At 37.4% G+C, this 12,066-nt stretch overlaps 1 protein-coding gene across 2 annotated transcripts in view; it reads left to right on the top strand.

The window, feature by feature from the left end:
• The window catches only part of pappaa (pregnancy-associated plasma protein A, pappalysin 1a), a 137,111-nt gene that overhangs the window by 2,733 nt on the left and 122,312 nt on the right, over positions 1-12,066 (top strand). For both annotated transcript variants that reach the window (XM_047373534.1, XM_047373533.1), the window contains exon 2: positions 4,729-5,809. In XM_047373534.1, the coding sequence (XP_047229490.1) occupies positions 4,729-5,809 (1,081 nt within the window). The remainder of the gene's footprint in view (positions 1-4,728; positions 5,810-12,066) is intronic.

Genomic DNA, 12,066 nt, shown 5'->3' with positions numbered 1-12,066 from the left:
CGGTGTTGTTTGTGGCTGCTGTTTTTTTTCTTCTTTTTCCTTTAACTCCATTGTTTTTGACCACTACAGTTTCTGTTTACGGATTTTCTTTTGACTTCCAGAATGAGTTTTGTTACATGAATACTTATGGAGATATTTCCTCTGACTTTTGCAAAACTTGTTTTCAGCATTATGAATTCCTGCTGACTTATCTGGTTTTTAAAATGCTTCACAAACCCACAATAATAATAATATCAGTACTTTTTCCAGCTGAAATTTCAAGTTACATTTTAGTATTCTCCAGCTTGGTATTCTGATAGGCTTTAGGTGTTAGGGATGTGTACCAGCTCATGCATTATATGCTGCTACTGTTAAAAAAAAACCCCAAATGCTCTTAATTTTTATTGGAATGGAATGAAAAGGATGCTTTTTTTCAACATTTTCTTTCAAAGATAAATACATCTGAATGCTTTTGTACTCAGCCCTTCTGAAACAAAAAGTTGTACAACCATTTTCCGCTGCAATTCCAGCTGCATGTCTTTTAGGGTATGTCTCACCAACCTTGTACATGTTTAGAATCACAGTTTTGCCCATTCATCTTCAGCAAAATAGCTCATGCTCAGTATAAGTACATATAGAGCAACTGTGAAACATCAGTTTTCAAGTTTTTCCATAGATTCTCAGTTACATTTACCTCTAGACATTCTAACACATGAACATGCTTTGATCCAATTGTTTTCTATGCAACCCTTGGTTTATGGTTATGGACTTTTTCCTATTGAGAAGGTGATCCAGTTTCATGTTTTTTTGCAGCCTCTAACAGGCATTTTTCATCCAGTCATCTTCGCATCAACTCTGACCAGCTTCCCTGTCCTTACTAAAGAATAGCCTACCCACACCATGATGCTGCCACTACTATACATGGTGGCCACATCAGGGTGATTTGCAGTGTTGGTTGTCTGCCACATACAGTATTTTGCATGTAGTTCAAAAAGTTAAGTTTTTCTCATCTCATAAGAGCTCATTCTTCCTCGTATTTGCCGTATTCCTTAGATAGCTAGCAGAAAACCGTACAACGTATTACTTTTCTTTTATTATCATCAACAGACTCTGCCACCTTAGTTGTGGATCTCTGCAGGCCCTTCCAAGTTACCATGGTCCTCTTGATTGTTGCTCTAATTAATGCTTTCACTGCCCTAGCAGATGGCCTTGTCTTAGTAGTTTTGGAGTTGTGTCATATTCCTTCCATTTTCATACAATGGATTGAAAAGTGCTCTGTGAGATGTTCAAAGCTTGGGATATTGTTTTATAAGCTAAATCTTCTTTAAATCTTTCTCAAACCCATCCTTGACTGGTGTGTTCCTTGGTCTGCATGATGATGTTTCTTCCCAAATGTTGTTTAACACACCTTTGAGGCCAACACAAAACAGTTGCATTTATAAAGAGGTGACATCTGAAGATAGTTGGTTGCACTTGAATTTTCTTCTGGGATATCAGAGTTAAGAGGACTGAATACAAATGCAATAATTTAGTTTTGTTAAAAAAATGGAAATCATGTTTCATTTTTCTTTCACTTCACACTTTTGCTCTGTTTATGATGGTCTATCACAATACATCCCATTTAAACCCACTGAAGTTTATGGTTGTAAGGTGGCAAAACATGAAAAAGCTTAATAGCCACCACATACTCCTTCCTGTATGTGCTGGCTATTGAAGTACTGACTCCAGCAGCAATCCAAACCTTGTGAATCTACCCCAAACCGTTGGATGTACTTTGCTTGCCATAACCTTAAAGCAGCATTGTCTGCACGCCTTTTTCTATTTTACTTTTTCCTTCCACTTAACTTTCCGTTAATATGCCTTGGTTGAGCACTCTGTAAATAGTCTAGTTCATTAGCAATGCCCTTTTTGGCTTACCCACCTTTTGGAAGGTGTCAGTGACTGTCTGGTGGACAACTGTCAAGTCAGCAGTCATTATATTATTGGCATACTGTGGCCCAGCAGTGGGCCATATGTCAATAGCATGCATATATGTCTGTATTAAAAATCCCAGGGTGAGGTCCAGTTACATTAACTGTTAGCATAATCAGCCAAATTAACAGAAAAAAAGATTTGTGTGTGTGTGTTATAAATCTATAATATATGACACATTTTTTATTTGAATAACATAAATAAATTAAGTTTTTGATTTTCAGATTGATTGTGATGCCCTAGTATTTAAAAAAAATCATATATTTTGTGAAATATATGATATAATACAAATAATTAAATTTTCCTGTTCCCGTCAGAAACTCGACCGGTGGGATCTGCACCTAGAGCAAAAATGCAATTTCAAAAGGTTGATGTACTTTAAATCACTTGTGCACCAGAGAGGGTTTTCTTCCCTAATATCGACAAGTACATGTTAAACATTTGACTTTACCTGCCCTGACTTCTTTTCAGAAGAGTAAAGGTTTAGCTCTTTTTGGGTGTGAAAATTTCAGTATTTTCCCAGGTGTGTGCCTACAGAACTGAGTCTTAAAACATTTTACCTGTACGAGACTATACACACACAAATGCATTCACACAACACACAATGTTATGCAAACTCTGTTGTGCCCTATTAGCCTTTGCATCTGGGTCATGCTGGGCTATCCTGCATCAAAGAAGAAGAAAAATAAATCACAAAAAAACAGTGGCAGCCTTCCATGACCTGCTGGAGGCAATTATATGCAGACATTTGCAGATAATTGCTGTGATAAAAGATATATCTTGATGCTTTCCCCCAGTGTGATGTTACAAACAAAAACATTGAAATATAATCCTAGCTTGTTTTTTTGTTCTCATCAGTTCTCAGCAACAGTGTCAAGGTGATCTTTTATGAATGTAAGGGAGGGATATAAACAAACCTGAGATTGTGGATAATAAACTGTGGCTAGAATTTGAAAAGTGTTTGTGGATATAATTTTTCTTCAGATAGAACTTTTAACTGTGTTGGAGTAGAGGCATCCTTACAGACATGCACTAGGTGCTGAATGATGGGTAATTTAGTTTACATTTTCTTTTGTTCAAGATTTTTAGTTACTTCCTTAGACATTATTGTAATAGTGTGGAAAACGTCTTCTTAATAAATACCTGCTTGCATTAAAATCATGTTAAAGTGCTGGTAAAAGTCATTAATTGCCAGAAATTAGCGACTTTCATATAGGATGAAAATTCAAAGCAAATTGAAACGATTTGTGTTGTAATGACTTTTTTCGAATTACTATCTTTGTTTTGACCTTATAATGTTAAAGTAATTTTCCACTCTTTGTTCTTCAAATTGCTCTGTCACTTTAGTATAAAGATGAATAAGACTCTTGCTGATCTCTCAAAGACAAGCTTTTTGACACTGTCATTTTTACATAATGTGCTGTTATGGTAAGACAAAAATTACAAATGGGAAAGCTGCTTTTAAACCTGACTAGAACTCCACGTCTCTCTCTCTCTCTCTCTCTCTGTATATTTGTACAATGCTTGTCAGCATAACTATGTGCACATATGTGTGTAGGTGCATTTGTGTGAGCCCTAGTGCCCACAGTGTTGGGTCTGGAGAAGTGTAGTGTGCTAGATTAATTGAGCATGGCAGAATTACGACAGCTGTTTACACAAGACACCCTATGAGCACTTTAGCACATCTTTAGCTTTGAGTGCATGAGGTGGCAGATGGAATGTTTTTCCTTCCAGTGTTTTGGAAAGCCTGAACCCATCATCTACCTGAGGACTGACTTTGATGGTGAACTCAACCCTCACGCTTTGAAGATTTTTATATTAAATACCAAATATTTGAATACATACTGCTGAGTGTATTCAATTAGAAACTGATCAAAGATAGTTAGATGTATCTGTACCATTCGCCAGCCTGTTAATGCCAATGATCTCGAATTGTGATACAAGCACCACCAGTGGTACTCGGGCTGGCAAGAAAATATTTAATCAACATTGCACTAGTAATGTATTTAATCAGCATTACACTAATACAAAGGTATCATGGGTCAGCATGAAAGGTATTTACAGAAATCTCAAGTGTTGATCTCAATGGTGGCTGTTAAGAACCCTTCATAGGCCATGGAACTGGGTGTGTGGGTCAAAGATTGAGTGTCTCTTTGTGGGTAGGAATAATTACTTGGAAGCCCATGAAGTGTTTCAAGAGCGAGTCCAGCTTTACCACCTGCAAACACACAATTTCCACACTCTGAAAAGAACCTATTAAGACATTTAAGCATGCCTTCAACTAACAAACAAACAATAAGCTTTCAGAGATCCCCTAAGAAGTAAAAACACATTACAATCCCAAAACTGACAGGCAGGGTCCAAGTGAAACAGGAAAAATGTGTTTCAGTGCCTCTGCAAAAACAAGGCTTTAGCAGAAAACTACCTGTTTCTGGCAACCCCCGCTGGCAAGAGACATTTACACATACAACTTTCAATATACTGAATGTTAATATAAACATATACAGGGGACATTTCCAGGGGTCTCCCCCTTAGTTAAACATACACTCTACCTAATTTCCAGGATAGCATAGCTTTATATCAAAATAACCAATCACAGCAAAGCCTTTCTTTCAGATCTTACTGAAATGGTTGATTTTTCTTTAGAAAAACACCTTGGAATCAATTCAATAATATTTTTTTTCGTTAAAATCAATAAACTCCATTTCAAATTTACATTAAAACCCCAGAACTAAGACAAACACATTTTAATTTACCTTTTGTTCCTTCTCTTCACAGGGCTGTATGACAAGTGCTTCTATGCCTCCAGTGACAGAGGATGGCTGCTTGGCATCCAGGCAGTTAGTGAATATGGAAACCGTGACCCACGATTCTTCTTTTCCCTCAAAACTGATCGTGCTCACAAAGTGACCTCCATCCACTCTAATGTCCGTTATGTACCCAACCAATGGGCACATGTGGCAATCAATTATGATGGTGTGTACATGAAGCTCTTCGTCAACGGGGCCCAAGTTGGCGTTAGCCGAGAGCAGTCAGGTGATGTCTTCAGTCATTTGACCAAAAAATGCAAAGTTCTAATGATTGGGGGGAATGCACTGAATCACAATTACAGGGGGGCAGTTGAAAAGGTGGGTTTGTGGAAGCAAGCCCGCAGGCAGAGGGATATTATCAGGGATATGCAGGGCCATGAAGACCCTGGAGATCTACCTCACTTAGTCATTCGCGAAACCTTTGAGCACCCAGGCCGCAAGTGGTTGACAGTAAAAGATGGCAGTTTTCCTCAGGTGGAGAAGGGAGGCCCAGGACGCCATGGAAATACTGAAGGATTGTTGGACACAACTCTAGAACCTCCAGCTTGTGGCCAAACTGTATGCGACAATGTGGACGTCATTAAAAACTACAACTTGCTTTGGACCCTCCGTAGGCCAAAGAAAGTACGATATCGTGTTGTAAATATTTGGGATGATGCAAAGAAGAGGCCAACTGTATCAGAGAACCAAATTATCTTGCAACACCAGAAGCTTAATGATGCATTCAGTCCCTACAACATATCCTGGGAGCTCAGCATCCATAATGTGACCAGCTCCTCCCTACGTGACCGCTTGATTCTTGCCAACTGTGATATTGGCAAAATTGGTAACGATGAATGCGACCCTGAATGCAACCATCCACTGACAGGGTTTGATGCAGGTGACTGTGTGTTTGGACATCCAAACAACTGTCCTAACCACAAACTGGGAAATGGAGTGTGTGACCCTGAATGTAACTGCGATAATTATTTTTATGATAACGGCGATTGCTGTAATCCCAATCTGACGGATGTGACCAAGACATGCATCAACAGCTCTTCTCCACACAAGTAAGATCCTTGTTTTCTATTTTTTTTATATTGTTACCATATTTTTCTTTTTAGCAGTTGTTTTATAAACACATATCTTTTCTTCACCGAAAAGCTTTAACTAATCACAACTGTCTGTGCTTCATTTGATGAAAATTTTCACTGACATTACACAAAGTACACACTAAAGCCTCTAATGACTTGCCTAAATCAAGCAGCAATTATTTTTGTAAATGATTCTCTTAAAAAGGGTTTTTTTTTGGTCTGGCCTCACTGTTTCCTTACTATTTGGGCTAACGCTGAGAGTAACCCAACTCCCAGCTTGTGTGGCCAGGAAAATCCTCTGGGGAAGGCAGTCTAATCTAGCCTTGGCCGTGTTCAATCAGTGTTCCACACTCAAGCAGGGCAAAACAAATGCAAGAGGATGACTTTCCTGATAGCAAATGTGGAGACCAGATTGTTCATTTTTCTAAAAGTTTTCAACAACCTCCCCTTCTCTATTTTCTTCTGTGTTTTTTTTATATCCAGTGGTGTTAATTAAGCTGGCTTGGTTGGAGATTGGAGCTGATCTGGAGGAAGTGATAAGTTAAACAGAGTGTAGGGCCATTAAAGGTCAAAAATGAAAGGCCAGCATCCCTGTTTCTGGAAGCAAAGGGGATCATTTCAAGACCCTTGCACTCATGTCAAGGAAACGGAGGTATTGTCCCCTGAATCATGGTAACTGCATGAATTTTCAGAGAAAAACACAGACGCCAGAATTTCTTGTGTGTGATTGAACAAATATTGCCTATTTTCCAAATTATTAGGGTTGCGTCCAAAGAAAGAAAAATACTGTTTGTCTTTTTTTTTTGGGATAATACAAAGGGTAAACAAATAGTACCCAAAGTCAAGGCAGTTTTTGTTTTTGTGGTAGATTTATTGTGGTTTCTAGATGATGAGTAAAATCCTATGAGGGAATTTTCTCTGCAATTTGTTGTACTATGGTTTTTGCCAGACCTCTAATACCACGATTGTTTTTTGGTTCACTACAAGCCAGGACAGCAAAGCAAGACACTTTGTGGACAGCACAGTGGATTGTCATGGGTACTTCAGAAAACGAGCAAAAGGTTTTATCATGTCATGCGCAGTTATATGAAAGACAAAAAAGGATCTAAGAGTGTTATTTTTCTGCATGATAATATGAATCATTACGACAAGTCTCGTTTTGACTATAGTTCGGTTTTGTCTCTAACCCTTTGTGTTTAAATGACCTCATATAGCCTGAAAATGACATCTAATCACAAGAGAAAATAATGAAAGGGGTTGTTTACAATTATATTAATTTCTCAGTATCTCACCAAATTCCTATCCAACTTAATCATCAACAGAAGCTCATCAATCGAATAGCTGTTAACTATTTTGTAGAGAAATCAGCTATTGGCAACATGCTTTTTAATAGTTAAATTCCCTTCTATGAATTGAACATACTGGTTTGTGAAAGGAAGATGTTTGCAAAAAAGAAGCAGAGAAAATGTCACAAGATTCTTCATCTCAAGAAATAGATATAATTCTCCCAAGTGGTTGCTTATTTTACTTTGATTATGGAATGTCTGGAGAGAGCTGCACTACAAACAGTTTGGCATTCCTCCTTAATTATGGAATTTCTGTTGAACAATGTACTGCACATGCAGGGAAACAATGGCTGAGAGGTCTAACCTTTTCTTTTTCTACCATTTTTGTGGGTTACTCCTTCTGTGTAATTTGTGTTTGACAGGACATCAAGATGTGGATACATCCTATAAACAGGAACACAGTGATTTTTCTAGGCCTAAGATAGGATTATTGAGTTTTTAGTTATATTAATATGAAAGTTAAGGTGAATCTAGACAGTCAGTTGTGATGATCAAAGCCCCAGCCTTTGATCATCACAACCGATTGTCTAGCCAGGAGGAACAGCATGTATTCTGTTGATGGAGTGTTCCTATGAGATAAACACCACACACACTTTCCATTATCCACATCTGGTGGATGAAAACATTTTACATTGCTTTTATAAACTTTGACATCACATGCCCATGTCATTTGGTGTTAAAAACAGTCAAAACATTTTTAGCATCTTCCTAACTGCAAGAACAATTAAACATGATTTGTTTTTGAGTACAATAAACCAGGGCCTTTTTGCATCCTATCATAGTGGAATTTTAAACTACAGACACACTAGTCTACCACTCAGGTGCAGTTTAACTAATATGAATATCATCACTGTGAATGAATACTTCCAATATACACAGTTTTTGTCAAGAGAGACCAAAACACGTACACAAACACTCTGACCTTTATGCAACCGAAAATGAAAGTCCTTCAAAACACAAACAGAAAGACACATTTATCAAGAAAGATATTGGATCTATTACAGCCTTAATAGGGTTTTGGAAAAGGAAAGTATGGCTTGGAACTGTTTTGGGATAATGGGCTATGTTTTTATTTCCATCTACCTCTTTCACTGTGTGCCCCTCGTTGGTCGATATCTTTCACTGTGGCAGATTAATGTATAGACCATCTAATGTCTTTCTTTCAGTCCCTCTCTCTGTTGCATTTCGACAGGATTCCGACAGGGAGCTAATCTCCAGGGCCCATGACTTGATATCTTATTTTTACTGTTGGTCATTTAAACCTTAACCCTGTTTCCCATAAAACATAATGAGGTACTTTGCCATAAACACCAGGTGTTGATACTTCCCCATTAAAATATATTAAAAACACCTGCTGTAAATCTTTTACCTGTGACTTCATGTGGGTTGGTCTAAGTCTGAAGTTAGAGCTCTGCCTGACTTGTCTTAACCTCTTAAGCCCGAGGGTTTGTTTTCCCAAAAATCCATACTTTACAAGGCATTTCTCAACTTCTACAATGCCTAAACTCCTAATTGTGGTATCAACTAATAGAAAGGTCCTGGAGGATGATGTGGATGTGGAAATTTGAGAGTAAATTATTCTGGACCTGAGTAAATGGGGTTTAAATGCCCAAAAAATAATTTCCGCCTAAAACAAAAACAAAAAACACATGTTTATATACAAAACCTCTTACTTTTGCTGTAAGGAAGGAAATAAAAACAATAAATTGTAACCACAACATCTGAGTGACATTTGTAGCCAGTCTGGTGTCAATACAACAAGCAATTGAAAAGTTATACATGTTTAGACTGAAACAAATCCAGGCGGACCCCTATTGTGCCATTTTGGCACAGTTTGGCACAATTATTGACATTTTGAATTTATTCTTGAAATTGAAAATGTGGGTTGCTATTATATATTTGGTCATAAAACAACAGTTGTTTTCAAAAAGCAAAACAAAACACAATGTTTAATTTTTCAGCACCCTTATTTTCACACTCTAATTCCAAACTATAGATACAGACAAACTATAATGAAAAAGGGTGAATAGAGAAAATAAAAACATTTCACTTTGAATCATGTCACACTGCAAAACAGTTCTTGGTCATAAGTAACATTTTGGCTATATGCATACTTTTTTGCATGGCGTTTGAGCTGTGGTCAGTGGATATAAGAATACTTTTGTAGAGGAGTCTCAGATGAAGATCTGGACATATGACAAGTGTGTGTCAGTCTCAGAGTTAGTCAGCTACGAACTAAAGAGGCCAAGTCCACTTGTAAGGGGACCCTCAGGCTTAAGAGGTTAAAGGACTTAAGGGAATGTTGGAATGTAGGGGAGGTACGTCTGGCCATGGCAGAACAATATGTAGCAAGATATGGTTGGTGGTCCCTTAAAAACATGTCACACCAGAGAATTGAGCTGATAATGCAATTGCGACAACCATTGTGGTTCAGAAGTCAGAGAGGTCATTGATAAAGAGGTTCTCACATTTCTCCCTAAGCTATGAGAGTTCACCAGTATGTTAATTCTGATGCAACCTCACATTGGAATCCGAAAAAAATAAATTTTTCATTTGTTTCTCTGAATTGGACTTTAAAAAACATCCAAAAACAGTACAGTAATGTGATGTCATTGCTGGCAGAGCCTTGATTTCTTTATATAGGTTATCTTTTTGTCCATTCCTCACTCAGACTTATCTTTGTAGTCATTTGAAAAGTGTTTTCGTTTGACATTTCTTAATGTTGTGTGGTTAAATGTGCAGAAAACCTGGTCTTCTCAAGGGGTTCCTGTGATATAGTAAAGCAGGTAAGGGGTTATTGGTTTAGATAATGAGGAGATTGATGCAGTGATCTAAACTGTTATGATTGTGAAGACTAATGAAACATTTGGATATTTATCTGCTTAAGTAACTGCCAACTTAAATCCCACCAATTGTTTGGTAATATATCAAGAGATACTATTCAAAACTCGCAACAAAAGTCTACAAGGACATGTCTTTTTCTCCCACGAGGGCTTAACTTTAGATCTCTGTCGCCATAATTCATTTCTTGCATGTAGCAGGCACATGGGCGCTAATGAAACCAAAATAATTAGTTCCATGTTGACCTCAAAGTAGAAATTCCTCTTTCATTCATTGCTGCCTCATTCATCTCAGCATCAAACCCTTCTGACCCCATTCCCCCGACATGTCCAAAACTCTGGACAAATATTTTCTAAGGAAATAACGAAATTCCTCAAATTATTGGGAAGAGAGACCTCATATTATCTGCTTTCTCTCTCACTCTCTTCTCTTGGACCCCACCCCATTGAGGCTTCTGCAGCTCTTGCATAGGTAACTGATGGTCTTGTTTAATTTCCTGAACCACTTGCAGAATCAACTTAAAACACAAGACATCAAACAAGTTTAAAAGTTTATTTATAGAAGAAAAGTGAATCTGGGAAATAATCAGACTGTGGCAACTGGTCTCAACTGCATCTGGAAGAACGAAGAACTTATTAGGTTGAGAAAGATGGTTGGACGGATTTTCTAGGTTACTGAAAAAGAATAATGCCTGTTTAGGGGGAATGTGGTCTGCTCAGAAGGGTTAAGATTATCCTGGTGGTAGATGGAAGGCTTCCTCAGAAATAGTTTGCTTCCAGAGTGTGTGTATAATGTGTAATGAAGTGGTTTGGGGTTGAGATCCAAAGGAAGACTGAGTGAAGAACATCAGAGACCGGGTAGTCAGAGGCCCGAAGGAGGCAGAAAGACAGCAGAGGATTACTGTGGGCAAGATACTGGAGGCTTAGAAACATAGAGCTTTCAGGTGTTGTCAGGAACCAGCAAGGGGACTCAAAACTAGGAGGCACAGGAAAAGCAGGAGAACCCAAGGGAAAAAACAGAGCTAGTCAAAAATCACACAAAGGACTTTCAGATGGGTTGTTGGTTGAGCATCAGGCAAAGACTGGTTCTCAAACAGTTAAATCTCCTAAATCTCCAGAGACTTGATGAACTGATTATCTGCAGGTGTGTCATCACAGACAGCTTGCTCCCCAACAAAGATCCTCTATAGGAGAGAGCTCTAACACACAATCAATTGACACTCACATCCACCAGGATCATGACTGTAACATTCTTTTATGAAGTAAATGCAAACATCTTGTTAACCTTACTGTGAACATTTTGGAAAACAAAATCTTGGAGAAAATAATCAGCGGGTTTTGTAATGTAACACCATACTGAAAATCAAATAGATTTTTAACTTAATATAATTATTAAAATGATTATTTTTCCTTGTTTATGCAACTTTAGCAGAAGAATAAAAATTAATTGGTTAAGAAATATATCGATCATAAGCTATTATCTGGTGTTATCAATTTTATTATAACACACAAACAGTTATATGAAAATCAAATTTATTTCCATCCAATTTTTAGAATTAAATTTAAAAGTTTAAGTGCTAGTTCAGAAGGAAATAAATTTTAAAATTAGCTATTTTTACTCAGTTAGCGGTCATCAGGGTTGGATCAGCCATTCAAAAGCACACTTGGGAAACGTGCAAGAAATGTCATGCTAAAAAGCCAATAAGAAAAATGGAATCTGATTTTCTAACATGCTCTTTAGATAAGAGAGACTCAGAATGTTAACTAAGAATCCTTGTAGATAAAATGCCTCCTCTTCCCTAAAGCTGCTTGGCATTCAGAGTTTCAAAAATCCAATCATCTTATTTAAAAAAACAAACAAACACTATTTTAAAAGCTTTTCTGACTTTCTAAATTAGTAAAGCAAAAAAATCATCATTAAGAGACATTTAAAAAGCATAACAGAACATAACATAACATACGGTGTTAAACAAAATCAACATTCACTTTTACAAATTTATGTTGCACGACACTAAACAATAAGCATTCATATCAACCTTCTAACATC

Source organism: Girardinichthys multiradiatus, chromosome 8 (assembly GCF_021462225.1).
Source record: "Girardinichthys multiradiatus isolate DD_20200921_A chromosome 8, DD_fGirMul_XY1, whole genome shotgun sequence".
Lineage (NCBI taxonomy): Eukaryota > Metazoa > Chordata > Actinopteri > Cyprinodontiformes > Goodeidae > Girardinichthys > Girardinichthys multiradiatus.
Note: the sequence above shows the minus strand (reverse complement) of the source record. Positions and strands in the feature narration are given on the sequence as shown.